This window comes from Caretta caretta, chromosome 2 (assembly GCF_965140235.1).
Source record: "Caretta caretta isolate rCarCar2 chromosome 2, rCarCar1.hap1, whole genome shotgun sequence".
NCBI lineage: Eukaryota > Metazoa > Chordata > Testudines > Cheloniidae > Caretta > Caretta caretta.
This window is the reverse complement of record NC_134207.1, coordinates 137,951,386-137,974,659: the sequence shown is the minus strand read 5'-3', so window position 1 is coordinate 137,974,659 and position 23,274 is coordinate 137,951,386. Positions and strand designations below refer to the sequence as shown.

At 39.6% G+C, this 23,274-nt stretch overlaps 1 protein-coding gene across 5 annotated transcripts in view; it reads right to left on the bottom strand.

Moving 5' to 3' along the window:
- The window catches only part of DNAH5 (dynein axonemal heavy chain 5), a 315,032-nt gene that overhangs the window by 117,952 nt on the left and 173,806 nt on the right, over positions 1-23,274 (bottom strand). For all 5 annotated transcript variants that reach the window (XM_048839609.2, XM_075125448.1, XM_075125450.1 and 2 more), the window contains 7 exons: positions 22,476-22,670; positions 20,108-20,242; positions 19,151-19,258; positions 9,538-9,691; positions 6,852-6,998; positions 5,261-5,502; positions 589-765 (listed from right to left, as the gene is read on the bottom strand). In XM_048839609.2, the coding sequence (XP_048695566.2) occupies positions 589-765; positions 5,261-5,502; positions 6,852-6,998; positions 9,538-9,691; positions 19,151-19,258; positions 20,108-20,242; positions 22,476-22,670 (1,158 nt within the window). The remainder of the gene's footprint in view (positions 1-588; positions 766-5,260; positions 5,503-6,851; positions 6,999-9,537; positions 9,692-19,150; positions 19,259-20,107; positions 20,243-22,475; positions 22,671-23,274) is intronic.

Genomic DNA, 23,274 nt, shown 5'->3' with positions numbered 1-23,274 from the left:
GCTTCAAACCTAGGTCTCAAGAAACCATCTCTGTAGGCATGAAGATGTTCACCATGTACATCTACTCTTTGGCCTCCCTTTTCAGTCTGCCAATAAGTGCCAATTTTTTGGACACATCCTCTAAGACATACTCCAAGGGAAAACTTATTTCATATAAGTAACAACAAATAAAAATCTATCAGATAACATTAACTTTTCACCACCACATTCAACATTTCGTCGGCATTTAAGAAATTATAAGTGAAATGCCCTGCAGTCCATTATCCATTCTGTGAGCCATCCAGTCACTCCTGTTATTAAAACACCAGTTAGGGCGACTGCTGTCTGATGCCGCATAAGAATTCTTACAATTGTCATTGTAAAAATATCAGAAAAAGCACTATATAAACATACTGAAATAAGTATGGACCATCCTAAGTGTCATTTTCAACAGAAACTAGGTACTCACATGTAAGATATTTTAAGCTCCCACATCTTTACAGGAATGTCTCTTCTCTAACTATCCTGGTGTGCTCTCTAATATGTACCCATGCAGCATGAAACAACGTAAATCAGAATAAATAGTTGGCAAAATATTGACCAGCTTACCTTCGGAGGGATAAGTCCCTGCAGCATGTTAATGCTTTGCATGATCACAAAGGCCTCCAGCATCTCTATCTTATATTCCAAGGCCTGGATGCTGAAGTAGTAGAATTCGGGGAATGATGAAGTGTACAGCTGACGCAGAATTTCAGCTTCTTGAGGAGAACGTTTTTTCAAAAAGCTCTATTATCCATGGAGGAGGGAGGGAATATCCTTTAATTTCAAATCAAGACTTCATAATATTTTTAAACACTCTCAAGATTTTAGTAAAACAGACTCAAGTGACATGCTGACTTACTGAGATTCAGCTTTCTTTGTTGGTGCAAACAGAAGGCCAAATTCTGCATTCATGTGTATGTATAACTCCCAGCGGAAGTTGCACACACATATTAAAAAGCACAACTGGGCCAAAATCATAGCCAGTCATTCATCACTGGTCATGAGATAAAACTTCCACTTTAATTCTCAGTCAGCATAGCTGTTTCAAGTGCATTTCAACTCTGCAAAGTGGCTATATAAAAATGGAGTTAGAGGTAGAACTCAGGGATTAATTTAGCCTGAATAATATTTACGTTTGTGAGATGCTACACCAGAACCCACCCAGATTTACACCCAGAACCCAGTTTGGAAGTTCAAAATAACTGTGCTGAGCATGTCTGGAAGCCAAACAGAGGACAATCATGCAGTCTTAAAATGCCTTTTTTTTTTTAATCTCTTGGCAGTAAAAATATACCCTGACTAATTGATTCCAACAAATATATAGTACCTCATTCAACTCCCTCCCTCTCGTATTCAAACTAGTTCAAAATTGGAGAAAATTTAGTATCCACTTTTTTTGAATGTCCCTACATGCAACACATCACGTCAGAGCTTTACAGAAATACTTGTGCTAATCACTGCCTTTTAAATACTTATGTAATAAAGGATGGCAAAGCCCCAAGTTGCTCTACTAGGAATACTTTCATCTTTGATATTTGTCTGTAGTTCCAAAGGATAGTCTTGAGGCTTTTGTATGTATACTTTATTTTGGTGCAGGTTTTCCTGAGTTTATTGCCATTTCTTCTTTTATCCTACAAGTTCATTTTTCCTGTGTGTGACAGTAATTGGTGCACCAATATTGATGGCCAAAGTTCCATTTTTTCACCAAGGTCCTGGTTTTGTGTACTCTGACTCATCGCCAAGCTAATATTTCTCCAGATGCTAATTTCTTTTTTTCCTCACATATCCCTCCTTAATACACTTCAATACAGCATTCACTACTTGATGCTTATAGTTCAGAACAGTACTACAATAAGTTAAGAAGAAGCTAAATTTTCAGTGTATCTGTAGTTGTATATACTTTAGCAATGCAGTACTCTCTCCAAATACCTATGGCAGATTCAGATGTTTTCAGGCCAAGAGATTTAGAATGGAAAGAAACCGTTCAAGTTTATTATTTCCTGAATGTGTTAGTTCTGCTAATAGCTCTTCTTATATCTAGCACATGCCATGTTTTTTTCCTTCAGGGATAAAGAAGGATTTAGGCACAGAGAAAAATAATTTTAATTTGGTTATGGAAAAAAATAATCAAATCTGACAGTAAATGTCCCAGGAACATGAAGAACTGCCCGACACTCTTGGAAGATATAGTAAGAATCATGACTACTAACAGCAGAGACATCTGACTGTTGTGCTGATTGACTGCAGCCAGGAAGCATACCTTTATAGAGACAAAATATGACTATATATCAGAGGGTAGCTGTGTTAGTCTGTATCCACAAAAATGATGAGGAGTCTGGTGGCACCTTAAAAACTAACAAATTTATTTGGGCGTAAGCTTTCGTGGGTAAAAAACCCACTTCTTCAGAAGCATGGAGTGAAAATTACAGATACAGGCATAAATATACTGGCACATGAAGAGAAGAAAGTATAAATAGATGTGCTGGAGAATAAATAGATGCTATTGGTTCAAATGGCTGAATCATGAGAGTTGGTAATATTATGGTCAGGTCTAAGCCAGAGAAATAGTTTTAACTGTTAGTTTATATAGGCTTGTTGCCTTGAGGAACCACCCCAAACTGGTAATCTACCAGAGATTAGGATCAATTTGCCTTCATAATACCACATAACTCTGTGGTGAAAGATACAATCTTATGGCCCAAAGTCCATCCAGTAAGAAGTCAAGAGCAGCTGTTCGTTTCTGGGTTAATTTCCCCCTCCTGACTCAGATGTGAACCATTTGATTCATACTCTTGGGTAGAACAAAAGGGATGGAAATTCTGCAGGATGGTAGGAGCTTGTAACCTGGCAGAAATCTCAGTTAGGATTTGTTAATCAAGAGCCAAGATATAGGATCAGGTAATCCCAAATAGGATAAGAGATCCTTTTCTACTGAAAAGATGGGTTAAGAGTTCCATTGTCTGAAGCTTTGTTTCTCACGACCAATTTGGGGACAGTGAATATGATAGCCATTTCCTCTTATTTAAGCTTCTGATTTATGAGCTTCTGGATCTAGACTGTTCTCAGTGGTAGCAGATGACAGAACAAGGAGTAATGGTCTCAAATTGCAGTGGGGGAGGTTTAGGTTGGATATTAGGAAAAACTTTTTCACTAGGAGAGTGGTGAAGCCCTGGAATGAGTTACCTAAGGAGGTGGTAGAATCTCCTTCCTTTGAGGTTTTTAAGGTCAGGCTTGACAAAGCCCTGGCTGGTATGATTTAGTTGGGGATTGGTCCTGCTTTGAGCAGGGGGTTGGACTAGATGACCTCCTGAGGTCCCTCCCAACCCTGATATTCTATGACTCTATGATTCTTCCCAGAAGTTGAAGGATGAACATACAAGGGAAATTTCCATTTGTGAGAGAAAGCAATTGTTCCCAGTGATCATTTTTCCCTGGTGAAGAGCTGCCAAGTTCATGATTCAAAAGAAGGTGTGTATGTTCGTCAGGAGATAGCCAAAGTTCCTGATGATCAGATAAAAACTTCTTGATTAAGCATCAGTTTATGAGTGTCTACAGGCTATTTGTGAACAGACTGGCTAACCTCTTTTGTTACATTTAACATATGTACTTTAAGTGCACAGGAAATGAAGTGTATTGATTTTATGTTTAGATCTGCTGTCAGTGCCACTTTGCCAGTTTACATATATCACCGTTGGACTGGATCAGGATATGCTACTTCATTAGGTGATCCTCAGTCCAGAAGGCCTGACTGGATTGTCCTTATATGTAATAAATTAATGCTCTGAGCCCTCTGACCTCACCTTCCCTAAGAGGTCATCATCCATGGTCAGAAGTTTGAGGTCCAGACTGTGAATGGAGGATCCAGAAATCACATGGGCATCCTGTTTCCATCAGGACAATGAAATGATCGCTATGTTATCTGCATTTCCCTCCACATTTCTTGTTGGGAATGATTCCAGGATGTTAAAAGTGACCCCTGAAGCTCTCCTGTGCAATCTTGCCCAATGAGTCACCTCTCCACATAGAGACTCACACATCCAGGAATTGCTATTGAATGGCTAACAGTTCTATGACACCATAAAAATCAGAGTTTGGATCTTGTCAAGTTTTCCCTGTTGGGAAGATTGACTCTTCCTCTTTCGATCTGAGTTGACCAACCTCCAAAGGGAATCAAAGAGCTCATCAACTTTATTTCCAAACTGTGTGTCTGAAGTATTGAGAGGGTGCTGTGAACCTTCTCCAGCAAGTAAGGCTTTAAGTAAACCATTGAAGACTAAATACAGATAAGTTCCTGCTCTTCAATGTAATTATGGTCAATATCAAAACCTTCAGGAACACCTAAGACAAACAATACCTGTTTTGTCAATTAGCTAATACTGGTACCAGGGATTTCTGTGGATAAATCAGAGGAATTGTTAAAGAGCCAAATGTACTGGTTCCATTACGCTTAGTTCTAGGAAGGGGGAAAGGTCCTTTAGGTGGGCTGATGTGATACTTGTCTTGAAGCTGAAGAGGGAATAGGAAGACATGGAGGAACACAGCACCACAGAGTATATCCATGCTGCCCTCTCCCCAACCCTTACCTTGTCTGAAGTAGATTCACTGCACTAGGAGCTATTGGGTGCTTGGTATTTTTGAAAACCAGGCCCTTTAAGAGCCTAAATATAGCTTTAGGAATTTGGCTTTAGGTTCCATATTCTTAAACAGACTGAAATTCCAGAATGAAAAAGTGGAAAGTGTAATAGACCACCCAAGCTTCTAAAGACTTAAATCTTTCAGTATTCAATACCATCACCTGGGGCATAGTTATGTTAATTGATCAGCTGGCAGTATGTCTAAGAGAGACTACAATTAATGCATTTACACAGTGTTTGAACTGAATAAACATACTGGATAAAATGAATAACCCCAAGTTATAACCTAAACACAATGAACTACTTGAAAATCATTGAAAGAAAAGGAGTACTTGTGGCACCTTAGAGACTAACCAATTTATTTGAGCATGAGCTTTCGTGAGCCACAGCTCACATCAGAAGTGAGCTGTGGCTCACGAAAGCTCATGCTCAAATAAATTGGTTAGTCTCTAAGGTGCCACAAGTACTCCTTTTCTTTTTGCGAATACAGACTAACACGGCTGTTCCTCTGAAACTTGAAAATCATTGGTATTCAACACTCATTAAATATACCTCATTAATACTTCTACCAATATATTGAATCATTTAATTATTGTGGACCATACCTCAAGAACAGGGCTCCAGTTGAGAACTGATGAACTCATGAAAACCATGCCATTCCTTGACACAGTAGCAGGGGAAGCATTGTCTATATTATGAGGCTCAAACACTATTTTACAGTTTGGTGCCATCGGAATACGGTCTCCATTAGCTAGTGTTAGGGTTCTATTATCATCCAGTACAGAGTTCAGGTTCTCAATCCAAATAGCATCAACAGGACCATCAAGAACTATCCAGATGTGCTCACCTGCAATCCAAAGAACATGTCTATGAAGCAAATCATATGGTCTCACAAGCATTATCTAATTACACTTTAGAATATTGCACACTTAGTCTAATTGTTGTAACAACAAGAAATACAAAAGAAACTGTTGTGATTCAGTTTGTTTCTACCAGTTTGAAATAAAGCATTTGATCGGTTGTTGTCCATATCCAAATGCTTATCTGTCCCACAACACATAAAGGTAGCATTATCTGCTGAACACCTGGTAATGCTTGTAACATTCTGGTCAACAGATTCATGGATTTTTACTATCTCCCATCTTAAGAATTTTAGCTCTTCATATAAACTCCCATTTAATTAAATCATCAAAACTCAGGGTAGAAATCCTGTACTTTAAAAAAAATAATAAGAATACAAATCTTCTGATTCCAAAGGTTTTGATGATGCTCAAACAACAATCCCTAAACTAGGTAGGAAATACTAGTTAATACAAGTTGTCAGAAAATTGTTAGGCACAATTTCATGTAATTTTACACTAACTTCTATCATTCTGATCCAGCTCCCATTGGAGTTTATGGCCATTTTTCCATCTACTTTATTGGGAGTTGGATCGGTCTTTATTTCAACTGTTTTTTGTCTTGCAGAAGCACAATAATCAGTCTTAGATAGGAGCCATTTGCAATATTGTGAAAGTCTTTTTAGGCCAGTTAATCTGTAGACAATACTACCAAATTTCAACTACAGTAATTTACCTTAAATAATGTCTGGTCACTACTTACAATTTTTATCTATAGAGAAATGACTGCTCAATAGCCAAATACTACCTGACTGTAGTCACCAGTGACCCAGTTTTTGAACTAGAAAATTGAGTAGTCAAGTAAATTAATATACAACAAGTTTATAATATGGGGCTCAATACAAGTCTCCTTTGAAATAAATGAATGTTTCTGCCTAAAAATGGATAGTGTGGCCAGGCAAGGTTTTTCCTTTGTATCCTTTACACACTGAAATCCCAAGTGCCTGTGAACTTGGGTACACAAACACAGAAAGGAACAGGGTATGTTTTTCAAAGCCATTCCCTTAACGTCCAGCACCAGGTGCAAAATTACACAAAGGGATACCTCCTCTTTAATCCTATGATCAATCCTTCAAAGAAAGGATTGGGAAAATTAGTGGAATAGAATTTGCCATTTTGCAACCTGAAGATAACACATTCTGAGTAGTGATTATCTCTCCATGCAAGGAGGTCTTACTTTTGAAACCATATTAGTTATTTGCTTGAAAACAGCTTTTTGATTAATGCTTTGGTTGGTTCACTGGTTTGGGGGTGATGGGACATGTGGTGTTTTGTTTGTTTTTGTTGTGTGATTTACCTTTCTTGGCTCTCAAAGTTTTCCTCCACAGAGTGGAGAAAATCCCATCTGTCCAGTCATTGGTTGCTACATCAAGGCGACCAAACATCTGAGGTGCTGTGATAGCTTTGGGATTCATTCTCATTTCACGGTGTGGCTGTCCGCAATCTACAAAGGTCAAATCAATCTGTCAACCTTTGGTATTTCAAGCCAAATGTCATGGTACAGCATTACACTAATTTACCACACAAAATTTTACGGTTGTTAGTGGTTTACTACTATCAGAACTGCAAGATTACTTTGAAAATTCATTTCTTCTTGTATATCAAATTGATAATTAGAGCTGTCAAAAATTAACAATAAAGTACTCCTTCCAGGTATGATGTAAAGGAGAAATCCATGCACTGACAAGTAAAGGAGAGCACAACAACATGATGACATGTATTCAAGGCCTTATTTAAGGTGGTGATTCTTTAAACTACATAGTTCCAATGCCTTTAATTTTCAATGTACTTTTCTATATCTTGTGCTTGAAGTACCACACAGAAACTTTATTCTCTACATTCCCTCATTTTCTGCAATATGTTCTTGCTCATCTTGGACTAACCCAATTAAATTGTAGTTGCATGATCACAGAACTTCTCAAGCAGCCACAGGGAATGCATTCATATCACCAACATCTGACCTTTAAAATCCCTTTATTAATACAAGACTATGTTTCATTTTCCAAAAATGTCTAATGTTTGATCAGCAGTAAAGATGTAACAAAATCTTAGCTCTAATAATCCTGAGTAAAGTATAGACAATGGACTTTTAAAAATATGACTTGCATTGAAAGAAGGAAATTTTTCATTTTTAATACCAGTAGTGCCCAGAAGTGTAAAATTTTAATGCTGTACAAAAAATTAAGCAGTTTTGCAAATCATGACCTGACAAAACTACTGCAGTATACGGTCATCTGTGGGCATTATTACTTCAGATATTCAGACGGACAGATGTGCTGCATCATCTGTATCTTGGCAATACTCAGTAAAATGTTCTGCAGAAACATACCAAAAACTCTAAGAAGGTACCATATTGCCTTTGAGTTCTTTTCTCAGTGAGAGCCAAAATTAAAAGATTAAATTATTTTTATTTTATGCTGGCTTTAACTGAACCACGATATTGCATGGAAGTGTATTACAGTTTGTCCTCTCTCTTCAAAACTATTCCTTTACACTACATCTTCACAGGCAACTTGGCAAGTCTATCAGGAATCATATAAAACCAATGCTGTGAAGTAGTCAGGTAATAAATAGCCTCACAAAGCCATCTACAGCAACAGATAACTATCAACTGGCACAGAGGAATAAGAAAGAAGATGTTTCACTCTTGAATTAAACTAGTGTTAGGTTATGTTTGTTACTTTTGTGCACACCTTGGATAGTATTTCTGTACCATTACTATTTACATTATGTACTATTAACTGTATGTGCATGCATAAGTTATCCAGGCATTTATCTACACTATTTACAAGTAGAAATTCACTGCATTTTCAAGAGATGCTTTTGTGAAGCTAAGGAACTGAAGACACAATTTGTACGAGTGTTGGTCCTTGGAGGTCAGGTCTGAAATGTAGTGTCCTTAAAACATAAGACTGAGGGTCAGTCCCAAAGGTCTAGTGACAATGCTCTTATTTACCATATCAAAGACCTGGATTTAAAGTCTTGGCTCCAGACAGTTCCTTCCAGGGACAACAAATATGGAGAAAGCTGCAGAAGCAACATGCTTAGTTTTGTAACAGAAGATGGGGAAAAATTGCCTCAAAACAGATACCTCTCCATCCCAAATATTAAAGTTTTAAATCACAGAATCCAAAAGCCCATCAAACCCTTCTTTTGACTAGAAAGAAGATGGCCAACATATGGAACCCTGAGAGTATGAAATGGGGGCAAGAAGTGGAAATGGTCATAATTAAGAACTATGGGTATGTCTTCACTATCCACCAGATTGACAGGCAGTGATCAATCCAGCGGGGATCGATTTATCACATCTAGTCTAGAAGCGATAAATTGACCCCAGAGTGCTCTCCCGTTGACTCCTGTACTCCAGCACCGCGAGAGGTGCAGGCAGAGTCGACAGGGGAGCAGCAGCAGTCAACTCACTGCGGTGAAGACACCATGGTAAGTAGCCCTAAGTATGTCGACTTCAGCTACCAGTAGACCAGGGCTATGAGAAAATAAGGTAGATTTCTGGAGACAAAGATGAACAACATCTTATGCTGTTAAAAATCCTTGCACTGTGCCTGTTTGATCATCTTCCACAATTATTCCTCATTAAGGGAATCTTCAACATTTCTTCAGCTCTGTCCTTTGAGACAATACACCCACCTACCCACCCTTCCAACCTTTGTGTTCCTTATTTTGCACATCTCTTAAATGAAAGTCTCTGACGCTCATACTGGTAAGCTGAATGTAATACAAGTACATGAGATTTTCTCCAAGATGTTATCAGTTTTTCCTTCCTAATTTGTTTTAATATTCTGCTTAAAATTTAGAGAAGTAACCCTTGTTACTACTCACACATGAAGATTTGTGCACTAGGGCACCATACACTGAACTTCATCCTTACAATGATTTATCCCCTTTGGTAAAAGTAAACATTGTAAATTATTTGCAAGAATAACAGAATTGTAAATCTGCTTTACATAACACAAATGGCTCCATACCTGTCATGGATTTCATCAGAGTGTGGATGCAAGTACTTTTACCTGCCCCACTAGGACCTAAGGCCATCATTCCATGCCTTACTTTCTGCGTTTCATACAGCTGGATAACTTTCAGTTTCCAGGGAGGATGACTAATTAGGCCAGCTTCTTCAACCTGTGGATATTGACATAAATCCAAACTATTGCTTCTTTTATGAATCAGAACAATTCGCTAATCAGATTCAAGGTATATATGCATTACAAGATCCTGATCATATTTAATTTGTATTAAGTTTCAGTACTTCTAAAAGAGCACTGGTTGAAGCCAAGTAACACAACAGTTTCTACACTGGATCTCAGTATCCCATCTTCCACAGTGGCCAATGTCATATGATTTGTGGAAAATATACAATTCCAACAACAAATAAGTTTTAATACTGAAGGGGCAAACTTCAATATTGACGCAAAAAATGAATGATAATTTATTCTTATAATGTTAGGTTGTTACAAACTTGCCTGTATCTTTACTGCATTGTAGCAGATACAATTATTTTCATAGACATGATTTTGGAGAATGTGATAAGCAAATAAAAACATAAGCATGTTAGTTACTTAATTATAGGAAAGGTTCAAGCTAAGGAAATTCTGAGGAAATCTATTTTTTAATCAACAATAGAGGTTCCCTCAGTGTCAAAGAAGAAAAAGCGATGTTTATTACCCTGACTCTGGAATGCAAATTTATAGATTATTTTGGTTTAACATCCTATACTATTTTTATACTACATTTTCAAAAATTAAGTTATGATTCATGTTTTATATAGAACTACAAGTTGCAATGATATAAATGGTAGCTTGTTTAAAAGAATGTGAGGTTATTCTCTGTTCAAGATAAATTATGCCTAGGATATGATTTCAGAGCAATAAAACACGTAAAAAAAAAAAGAGGTCTTTTCACCCTCTTCTCTTCATTTCCTCAGTTTAAACCCAGACAAAGGGTTTAAGAAGTCTTATTGCCTTTTATAGGCACTCTGAAGTCTCCACTTAGCTTTTAAGAGAACACATACAGATGGGAAGTGCTTTGGTTACTTCTAACCCCATGTTGCAGCTTAAAAAGTGAAAACTTTTGTTTAGTCATTAAATGATTAAAATGGCATAAGCTTTTTTGAGATGTATATTTGTAAATGTGCTACATCTAAATCCAAATAAAAACTTCTTGTTTATGCTCTTACTTGAATAGTAAGATATTTTATGTACAAATACAGCACGGTCATTTGACACTGTAACTCATTAATGAAAGAAGCCATAGGAGTATAAAAATATTTAATTTCGTTGGGAAATTAGTTATCTGACAGTCATCGTAATGGGACATCCCCAAGGGACGTGGCCCCCTTGCGGATCAAGCACCACATGGATCGATCTCTGGCTAGGTACTTACGGTAGTTTGGCAGAATACTTAGTGTGTCCATCACTGACAATGTTATTGTGCCATCAAAGCTTTTGGCACCCATAAAATTGCCAGCTGTATAGTGGCATTCCTTGGTGTACACACCTCGGAATTTGTTGGTCTTCGATTCTTCACATTCTTCAGCCTTCCTCAGTGCCCATGTTTCACTTCCATATGACAGTTGGTATAACTGTGGCTCGATAGATCTGCAGCTTCATAGCAAGCTTGATGTCACAACACCCGCACAGAGGCAGCTGAAGGACATGAAACATGGTGGCAGCTGCTGCTATACAAGCATCCACATCTTTTGAACTTCCTCCAGCACTGCTTGACACTTACCAAGTATTTGACATTCCTGATGTCCCATCTGGATGGGTTAATATTGAGCTGGTTATAATCTGGAGCTGGAGTCTGCTTGATGTTAATGGCCAGGGACTCAGATTTATCCAGATTAACAATCAGGCCAACGTGCACTGCTTTTTGCCTGACCAGATCAACTATCAGCGGCAGCGTTTCCAACTGAGCCAACAATACAATGTCATTACCATATTGGAGATCTCAATGCAGAATGGCGGTCAGCCTGTCAACACTGGCACCTGTTTTCTGAAGCTTATCCACCAACCTATCAATGCCTACCTCATCTGATCCCACATACTTGCTCAATGCCCTGAACCAAAGGCCTGATGTAAGTCTGTAAAAAGTGCAGCTCGCGGCTTATTAAATGCAGCCATCTTCTCAAAAAAACTCTCTAGATAAGATCTGGTTGACCACATTGAGTATCCCAGCCTTTGCCACAAACTGCATCACTGAATCAAGACATTAACAGGGACGCAAAAAAACTTGCCCTGGCACTGACTATAGATGCTACATCCAGCCTTATCGCCCTTTTTTGAACACAAGCAGATTAGCCCTCTTCTAGTCAACAGCAATATTAGTGTGCCATATGGTCTGGAGGAACCTATTCAGCCACAGTACAACAATACCCTCTCCTGTCTTTTACAACTCATGGATGAGGTTACAAACGTCTGGTGCCTTTCCAAACTTGACTTTATGGACTGTGATGCAGATCTCTCAGCTGAAGGAAGGCAGCTCTACTGTAACATCCTGCCTCTCTTCAAATGGAGAAGGGACTACAGGGGGATGGACAACAAAGGATCATCTTGAAATGAACTTCCCATTATTGGAACTGATCCAGCAGACTCTGGCTGATGCGGCCACCTCAATATTTAACTTAACAAGCTGGGGTCATGTTCCCTCACAGACACTGTGAATAGAGGGTGTGGAGATTGTGCCTTTCTGCAGCCTGTTCTAAATTAGCTGCCTGAGATGACCACTGGCATTCCTCATCTTTCTTACACAGTGACTTGACAACGTCCCAAAGTATGTCCCATTCAGCCTTTGTTTTTGTTCTTGACAAACATATTTTTGAAGAAGATTGTAGCCTCTCTTTTTTTCTACCTTTGACTGCAGTGAGCATCTCCTCACGATCTCTGGATAGCATTTGAAGGGCAGGGGATCCAGCACTGAGTTGACATCAGGCAGCACTAACAACTTGAAACAACACTATTCCTCATCAGATGCGGGAGGGAGGGAGACTTCTGTCTCTAATGCTTTGATGGCCTTAAGCAGTTCAGAACAGAGAGCTGCCTGATAGCTCAGCTGTAACAAACATTTTTGGTTGACTGACCCATTTTGGCCCATTAACCGGCAGTCTTCAAAGTCGGAGGCAACAGAAGCTAATGATGGGTGTTAAGTTCAGCACCCCTGCAAACTCGTACCTCCAGGACTATTGACTGCCAGTGACGATTAATGAGGACATCATCAATAATAGTGCTAGTGAAACCAGCTGGGCTGTACTAGGCCTGTTTGTGAATCTTTGAGTGATGGAACAGTAAGTGAGTCATCACTATGTCATTGGCAGCCACAAATTCCAGCAGTTGCTGCCTGTCCTGTTCTTCTGCCCAACACTGAGCTTCCCAAGCATACTTGCCCAGGGGTAATTAAACTTTCCTACTTGTGCACTGAAGTCTCCAAAGATCACTCTGCTACTGAAGGGGAAATGACCAGTGAGACTTTACTAAAGGACCATTCTGGTATCCTGCGTGTTGGTGGCAAATGTAAAATTGGTGCCTGGTACATTCAAACAGTGTCCGAAACTTCTAAAACCATCCTCATCAAGCAGTTGAAAAATCTGAGCATCAATATCTACACTTTCTAATGACAGGTTTCAGAGTAACAGCCGTGTTAGTCTGTATTCACAAAAAGAAAAGGAGTACTTGTGGCTCCTTAGAGACTAACCAATTTATCTGAGCGTAAGCTTTCGTGAGCTACAGCTCACTTCATCGGATGCATACTGTGGAAACTGCAGAAGACATTATATACACAGAGACCATGAAACAATACCTCCTCCTTGTTTCATGGTCTCTGTGTATATACTGTCTTCTGCAGTTTCCACAGTATGCATCCGATGAAGTGAGCTGTAGCTCACGAAAGCTTATGCTCAAATAAATTGGTTAGTCTCTAAGGTGCCACAAGTACTCCTTTACTTTTTACACTTTCTAAAGTATCCTGGCCAAGAAGTGGTGAATATAGAGATGGGGGTTATACATTTTTGTTCTTAGGCTTCCCTGACAGGTTGCATCAGAAAGGGGTGGCCTTTGTACTTTCATCCAATGCCTGACTGGTCTGGAAGTATTGGAGGGTGATTAGAGTGACTTATCAGCATCTGATTACTTACTGGCTGTGCGTATCTTACCATCATCAACCACACCACGGCCAACAATGCAGCTGCACATAATTTTTACCAGCATCTGCAGCCACTCCTTAACGAATGCTTGTGCAACTCCCTACCAAACACAAAAAGACAAGAACCCCCTTTCCAAAGATTAAGGTCAATGTCTTCTTTGATAACTCTTCAAGTTTAAAGTCGCTAAGAATATTTTAAGTTTAGAAAACACTAACTTGAAACATGAAAGATCTTTATATAGGAATTAAGAGAGTTGGACTCTTCTGAAATAGAATTTCAGCTCCTATTAAGACCTGATGAAACTAAAGTTACCACAGAAAAAGGACTGAATGAAATAAAGTTAAAACTACAACTTTTAAAGACATTCTGAGATTTTCTGCCACTAAGACAAAGGCAATTAGAACCCTGCTGTATATGCATTAGCAGATAGTATCTTCAGCTCACGAATAAGCAAACAAGACCAGCCCACAAACATGTTGAGCCAGATGGTGACAGTGGCTGAAAGAAGTGCATTTTCTTCCTCCTATGAAATTATGAAAGAAGAATGTAAATGTCTCTGAATTCAGAAAGCAAGCTGCATGCTCTGCTCCTAACGTCATAGCACTCATTCTCAGCACTGAACTCAGCTCAAACTGTTCATTTCATCACTGCAAACAAGCAAACAGCAATAAGGCAGCAAGAACAACAAAGCAGTGGCAGCCAACACTGCCTCTGCAACATGACATGACTGAGACTTCAGTTTCATGGATGAGATGGAATCTGCAGAAGTGCTACAAAGGGATAAGATTTAAGATTTTCTTGTAATGATTTTACTAAGAAATTGGAATGCTACGATAACATAAGGTACTAATAGCTTCTTCTGTTAAATACCCAATTGTTTAGACTGTGCATTCCTGAAGAGGTGTATGGAACTGCTGGCCTTTCTCCCGCCCCCCCGAAAGGTTTGACACCATACCAGAGTGTTCTTCAGGCCCTTTTTCTTAGGGCTGCAACTTTATTTCTTCTACATAAAACTATTTCAAAACATCAGTCATTCCTTCACCCTAATCTGGGGTCTTCTGCAGGGACCTATCTATTCCCTTTGGGTTTCCACTATACAGGCCAATTGCCTGAGAATCATATGCTGTTCCTGGACCTACTACAGGGGCCAGTCTGCACCACAGTCTCCTGCAGGAGCCTTCCAGTTCTCTGCAGCTCTCCCTCTATCTGGCCTACTTGCTGACTTTTATAATCACCTGATCTCTAGCTGATCCGTTTCAACTGGAAGGTGAGGCTGGGCCCAACTTCCATGAAAGAGCCAGCCATTCTGTGACATAGAGACTTATGCTCATCTTGGTAAACAGAAATAGTGGGATTTAATTTGAATTTAAGATTTTTAATATTCATTAATTTGCCTGTCTCAGGATGGCTCCTTGGGATGGTTTCTTTTAAGTCACTAAGTCAAAAACTCTTCAGTTTCTTAAGACATAGCTACATCTACACTATGAGCTAGGGGTGAGAGTCTCCTGCTCATGGACACATACCCCATTAACTCTCATGGAGAGAGTAGGAGTATAAATAGCATTGTAGCTACAGTTGAGGTGAGCCGTGCTGAGTACATACCCACTGTTTTCAGGGGTATTATATTCTACATAGCTCAGCCATGCCTCCACTGCCTCTATCAGTGCTACCTTGGCTACATTGCTATTTATACTCATGCTAGCTTGAGGAAAGCTAATGTGAGTATGTCTACGTGAGCAAGGGAAATCATGCCCCTAGCAGGTAGTGTAGATGTAACCTTAGTAACGATGACTTATCTCTGCCCATTCGTGAACTGCCCAACTATAACCCATTTTAGTAATCTATGATACACTGAGACTGGACTCATTACTGAGTTGGGGAATAATGTACTCCGGTTTTTGTTTACCTAGAGGAGAGCATTCTCACCAGGGTAGACTCTCACCAGTCTCAGAAGGTGTAACCTCTGTTGATATATCTCTACAGAGAAACGTGCAGAAGAGATTGTATCTGAAGTACCCATTGTTTATTTTTTCTGTTCTATTTGTTTTGTTGTATTGTTATTTTTCTCTTGAATCATACAATAATCAGTTAGTTGTGATTATTTGTCTTTAATCATGGTGTCCCCGAGAGCATTACAAAAAAAAAAACCATCCTGTGATTAAATAATGGGAGTCACATCCCCAAACTGGCATCTATAAAGACAGTTATAAGATCTGGCCTACCCTCTCTTGTTTCACTAAACTACAATTTTTTAGTAATAGCCGTGTTAGTCTGTATCAGCAAAAAGAACAACGAGTACTTGTGGCACTTTAGAAACTAACAAATTTGGGTATAAGCTTTCATTGGCTAAAACCCACTTCATCAGATGCATGCAGTGGAAAAAACAGTAGGAAGACATATATGTATACACAGAGAACATGAAAAATGGGGGTTGCCGTACCAACTCTAATGAGACTAATCAATTAAGGTGGGCTATTATCAGCAGGAGGAAAAAATACTTTTGTAGCGATAATCAGGATGGCCCATTTCAAACAGTTGACAAGAAGGTGTGAGTAACAGTAGGGGAAAAATAGTTTTTACTTTGGTGTAATGACCCATCCACTCCCAGTCTTTATTCAAGCCTAATTTAATGCTGTCTAGTTTGCAATTAATTCCAGTTCTGCAGTTTCTCATAGGAGTCTGTTTCTGAAGTTTTTTTGTTGAAGAATTGCAACTCTTAGGTCTGAAATTGAGTGTCCAGGTTGGTTCAAGTGTTCTCCGACTGGTTTTTGAATGTTATAATTCTTGACGTCTGATCTGTGTCCATTTATTCTTTTGCATAGAGACTGTCCGGTTTGGCCAATGTACACTGCAGAGGGGCATTGCTGGCACATGATGGCATATATCACATTGGTAGATGTCCAGGTGAATGAGCCCCTGGTGGTGTGGCTGATGTGATTAGGTCCTATGATGGTGTCCCTTCAACAGATATGTGGACAGAGTTGGCAATGAGCTTTGTTGCAAGGATAGGTTCGTGGGTTAGTGTTTTTGTTTTGTGGTGTGTGGTTGCTGGTGAGTATTTGCTTCAGGTTGGGGGGCTGTCTGTAAGCGAGGACTGGACTGTCTCCCAAGATCTGTGAGAGTGAGGGATCATCCTTCAGGATAGGTTGTAGTTCCTTGATGATGCACTGGAGAGGTTTTAGTTGGGGGCTGAAGGTGACGGCTAGTGGCGTTCTGTTACTTTCTTTGTTGGGCATGTCTTGTAGTAGGTGACTTCTGGGTACTCTTCTGGCTCTGTCAATCTGTTTCTTCACTTCAGCAGGTGGGTATTTGTAGTTTTAAGAACACTTGATAGAGATCTTATAGGTGTTTGTCTCTCTCTGAGGGATTGGAGCAAATGCCGTTGTATTTTAGAGCTTGGCTGTAGACAATGGATTGTGTGGCGTGGTCTGGATGAAAGCTGGAGACATGTAGGTAAATATAGCAGTCAGTAGGTTTCCGGTATAGGGTGGTGTTTATGTGACCACCGCTTATTAGCACTGTAGCGTCCAGGAAGTGTTACTCACACCTTGTTGTCAACTGTTTGAAATGGGACATCCTGATTATCACTAGAAAAGTTCTTTTTCTTCTGCTGATAATAGCCCATCTTAATTGATTAGTCTCGTTAGAGTTGGTAATGGCAACCCCCATTTTTCATGTTCTCTGTGTATACATATATATCTTCCTACTGTATTTTCCACTGCATGCATCTGATGAAGTGGTTTTTAGCCCACGAAAGCTTATGCCCAAATAAATTTGTTAGTCTCTAAGTGCCACAGGTACTCCTAGTTCTTTTTACAATTTTTTAGAAATTTCAGGGATAAAAGTACTTGGCTCTCAACCACTTGAAACACCCTTTTCTACCCCACCATACTAGAACTTGGGAGGAAGGGCATTTTCCCTTTGACATGAGCTTGTGATTAGTTTTTGCCCTGAAAAGACACTTAGCATTTTAATATCATGCAAGAATCTCAAAGTCTAAGATATTTAAGTTTCAAACACACCTCAGAAATAAGTATTATATCCATTTACAGACAAGTAAGCTGAGAAAGAGAGGGGTTAAGTGATTTTCCCTGTGTCAAAACCAACTAGTAAAAAGCTCACGTTAAGAAAACAGGACTTTAGTCTCCTTGTCCTCTGATCTATCCATTGGAAAACTCAGCCTTTCTGAAGCAAAACAATCAGAGCCCTTAGAATTATTTATCATAGAATATCAGGGTTGGAAGGGACCTCAGGAGGTCATCGAGTCCAACCCCCTGCTTAAGCTAAACTAAATCATCCCAGCCAGGGCTTTGTCAAGCCTGACCTTAAAAACCTCTAAGGAAGGAGATTCCAACACCTCCCTAAGTAACCCATTTCAGTGCTTCACCACCCTCCTAGGGAAAAACTTTTTCCTAATATCCAACCTAAATCCACTGCAATTTGAGACCATTGTCCTTGTTCTTTCATCTGCTACCACTGAGAACAGTCTAGATCCATCCTCTTTGGAACCCCCTTTCAGGTAGTTGAAAGCAGCTATCAAATCCCCCCTCATTCTTCTCTTCTGCAGCCTAAATAATCCCAGTCTTATTTTAGCCAAAGATTCTCATTTATGCAAGCTTATGTTCTGTTTTAAACTCAGACTGTTTGGCAAAAGTATCTGATGATTTTCTGTTTCACAAGTTTTATTACACATTGTAAAATAGTTCCCCTTACCCACTGTATGAACAGCATGTGTTTATTTCACTGAATGCTCTCTTGTTTGCGTATTATGGGAGGGCCCAATTGACCTTTATACTCTCATATGCATGTATCAAATATAACTAGGTGAGCATAGCTAAGTATTTAAATTGGTAAAAAAAATGTACTTCTCATACAGAATGTAGTATTTTAGATGGATAGTCAGGAAGTTTTGACAAATAACAGCTGAGAAAAGAAGCTGAGGACTAGTTACAGCATTGGGCCCAAATTCAACATGCCTATTCATTTGGATTTATACTACTCAGGAAAGTTCTTATTGATGACTGCATATATGACAAGTGTGAGGGTTTTGAGTTATCTGAGAGAGGTGAAACATCTGAAAATGTCCGCTGGAGAAAAATATTCTTTACATACTCAGGTGTTTTATTTTTTAACTAACTTTCCACAGCAATTCACTTCTGGGCTGAGAACAAGAATGACAAATGTCAGCCTCCGAAGAGTTACTTTATAGGTCATTGAAATTAGCATTCATGAATTTAAGTGACTACTATAGATTCACTAGCATGTTACTATCCAATATTTATTTTCACTCAGTAAACTTATTCTTCCTGTATGGAATTTATTCATTTTCAAAAGGGTTTGATTATACTAATGTATTACTTTGTTTATACTCTGCACACAACCACGTTCTCCTGCTCCTTTTGTCAAGCTGGGAAAATACCATGCATCAAAAGATGCATTATTACCCGTTTGTTGATGGCGGCTTCTAGTTCTGGATAGCCTGCTTTGTCAAGCTGTATACTTGGAAACAGGTCTTCAATCAGACTCAAGAACAAGGGTTCATCTTCATCAATCTAACAAAAATTAGAAAACCATGAGGAAAATACGACAAATGCAATCTAGCATAACCAATGGTGCTTTAAGGTCAAACTCTGCACTATACCATGGGCCTAGAAATCCCTGAAAAGACAGAAGTAATCCAATTAGATTTCCAGGTGTGTGGGATGATGCAGAGAGAAGAATCCAGATATACTGGAGACGGAAGAAGTGAAATTGCAAGTAGGCCTAATGGCCATAAATTACTGTTAACAGAAAACCTAAACATGCCCTATGATTTTAGTCATATATAAAAGTACAGATTGTAGTGATATTATAAATGACTGATAGGCCTTTACTAGAATCTGGATAGACACAGGGAAGCAGACAATTAACACAAGGGTGCAAGTCTGTGGCATGGTAATTGTAATACAGTTTGTCAGCGACAGAATAAGGAAATGATGGAGAGAAATTAGAAGGAAATCAAAATTATTCCGTTTTGAACACTTTGCTTTTGAAATAGTGGTTGGACCTCAATATGGCACCACAACCAGTTTGAGTTAAGAACTGGACAGAAGACTACAACTCAAGTGTGGAGAAGCATAGCTGGGTACCATTCCTAGAAGCAGTAGCTGAAACCATGGGAATGAGGAGATTGCCTACAAAGGCAGAAGAGCCAAGGCAAAACCCTGAATGATGCCAACAAGAGGATGCAGCATTTTTAAGCCACTGCTCAGAAAGGTATCTGAATAACCAGATCACACAGAGCCACATCCAATCTTAAAGCAGCCCTCTTGACTGTCAGCTTATACATTGGTTTATCAAATAAGAAAGTTAGATGTTTGACTTAAAGACAATTATACAACATTTAGAGCTACATGACTTACCAATTTAGAAAGGTTCATATCTCTCAGAACACGCATGACAATAGTAGATTCTGTATCAGTGGGGTTTGCTCTTTTTGCTGCCCCCAGCGTACGCAGCACTGACAATATATTCCTCAAACCAAAGTCATAATGCACCTAAGAGGTGTGATAAGTTTGAAAAATTAAACAATCCACCTTTCTTAAAAAAAAAAGATTCACAGCAAATGTAACAAAGGTGGGGGGACCTCTACTGTATAAATCCACCTGACATCCAACATACAGATTGCCTTTTGACTGCATGGTCTTGCACAAGTTACCTCACCTCTGTGTTGCAGTTTGCCCATCTGTTAAATGGGGATTATGATATTTACCCACCTCTGTAAAGCACAGATCTATGAATGAGAAGCTCAATTTAAGTGCTAAATTTTATCAAATGAATCTCCCAAGAGGCTGTTTTTCTTGCTCTCTGAGAGCATGAGTGCCATGTAGAAGGGTTAAGGCTCATGGCAGTAGCAAACTAAGTTTAAACAGCAATAGATACTCGGTCAGAACCTGAAGTACTATAGCAGTAATAGTATTCATAGGACACCTCAGTGGAGGGGTAAAGTTATGTATTTTCTTTGTCTTGTTCTTTTATATTAAAAGTACACTTTCACTTAATGGTAATGAAGGCCAAGATTCCTGTTTAGTTTGACCATTTTGAAATTAAGAGTAGTAGTATTTATATTAGTTTACACCACTGTTGTGGGCTAGGAGACCGGTCCATTTAGGTACAAAAAAGGTCACTCTCCCATTACCCATATTTGATTTATGAACATAAATTAAAAAGACATCCACCTCATGTACATATGCTAGTAAGCAAACAATCGGATTTGTTCAGGATGCAAGTCAGGGAACAATTTCACTCGGTATTTAAAAACTCATTCATGGCAAAGATGTACAGCATAGTAGGGCAGTTACCCTGCTCCTAGAGAAAAGGCTAGGCTGATTGGGGAAGCAGCCACAGCGGGGGCCACGCCCCAATCAGGCCACACCTGGCCTTGTTATAAGTGTTCAGGGAGGAGCTGGGTCAGTCTCTCTCTAGCTCTGGAGAGAGAAGGACCTGGCTGCCTGGGAGAGAAGGGTACCTGAGGTAGAGTAGTGATGAGGAAAGGCAAGAGACACTAGAGAGCTCCAGCCTGGTAACTCCCCAGGCTGCAGGCCTTGTGCAAGGCCTGAAGAAGGTACTGGGGCTGCAGAGGTACAATCTGGGGTTAGGCAGAGGCAGCTGGTCCAAACCCCCCTTGCCGATGATGAGTGGCCTTTACAGTCTGCAGTTTGCCCCAGTGAGAGGGGGCTAGATGACAACTGGCAGTAGCCACTGATGCAAGGCGGGTGTAGAGGGTTGGGGGTTCCCCTGGGAGGGGAGACCCAGCGCATGGGGGTACTGCAGGGGGCAGAACCCTAGGATAAGGGGTATCAGGGTCTGGGAGGGACACAGGGCCTAGGGCAGACGAGACCAGCAGAGGGTGCTCTAGAGGCTGAAGAGCTAATTCCCAGGACAACCAGCAGGAGGTGCTGCACTGGCGAGTCTCGCTTCGCTACATACAGTATGAACCACAATGAGTAAATTAAGTGTTTTTTCTCCATGATTTAGGTGGCAAAAGTTCCTCCATGAGGTCTTTGGTCAAGGCCAGCTACCAAAACCCTTCCAGTGTTCTGCGGGGAAGGGAGACTATATAGAGTCCCCTTCACAGTTCATCTACAGAAGTGCTTTAAGGTAGGATCCATGAGGCCTGAAGAAGGACCCTTACTTCACACAAGTTTGCTATCTACATGAGAGGAGGCCAGTGTTTTCTGGGATCCCCATGGAGTACAAAATCAGTGAGGTAGCATTTGAAGGATAGAGGCATGAGTGCCTTGAACACTTTTGCAGGAGGTGCTTTTGTTTGTTTTGGGACCTTTTTGGGGAAAGCATGGCCTGATTGAGTTTACTTTTATTTTTAAAAAGGCATCCTTCGATACATGGTGGGCACTTCTTAAAAGAAGAATTCCTGAACATACAACACTAAATTAGGAAGCATAAAATAAACTAGATCCTTGAACTATTGCTTTACAGAGCAAGCATTTGCGAACATATAAACCCCAATTAGTCTTAATCTGCCTCTGCTCATTAGAGCCACATTTGAATCGTAAATGGGGCATGGCTCAGTATCACATCTTTGCACAGAAAGCAGTAAACTCAGAATAGAAGGTAAAACTTCATGGAAAACAGAGCACCAACACCAACAAAATTGGGTTTTGTTTGTGTTGATGAACACCGATTAGCCCCACTTCTCTACTCTGTGACTCTCCAGTCTTAAACATTAGATTAAAAATCTTTTGAGAGGTAGTTTTCTGGCAGCTTCACCTGCTTAGATAGCTGCTCCTCACACAGCTTGTACAGAGTGAAGAATTTCCTTGCCAGTACAATGTTATCTATGAATCCACAGCTAGCCAGCTTGACACGAATTATTATCTGACGATCAGGAACCATCATGGCCACTAAACGGAAGTTTATCTTCAAGTTTTCAGGCAACTCTTGTCGCCCAGCATATCCTGGGTTCTGATTATGAGGAAAGAGTTTGTAGTTGACTTCATTAAATGTAACAAGATAAATAAGCAAAGATAATTCTACAGAAGTTAGACCAAAATATTAACTATTATTAAAGTATTTGTGACAAACTCTACACAGGATTTTTGATGTACTACCAGAGTTTGGCTTTAATACATGTTTGCACTCTGAAGTACCCACAGACATGACTGAAAATGCACATATGGAGTCATGTATGATTACTGACTACTTTGTCTTAGTACTTCTTATTCCCTTTAGCATTGCATAGCTAACACAGTTAAACAGGTAAGAGCTGGATTTTATTTATTCTTGTGCATCAGAATTATTTACCCAGTTTTAATCAGCTACACTTCTGCCAACCTGTTAAAGGTAATCTTATCGCACAGATATCAGAGGGTATAATTTGGCTGGCAACACACAGATTATAGGTCACAAGAATAAATATCACTAGTTGACATTCAAATCCCAGGTTGAGTCTGAATGGGTAGTTACTAGTAGAAATAGGTTTACCCGTGAAATGTGCACATTTGATCTGGAATAATTGAAACTCAACCCTGTAAATCAGCTTTATAACAAGGATTACTTCTCAGACAGG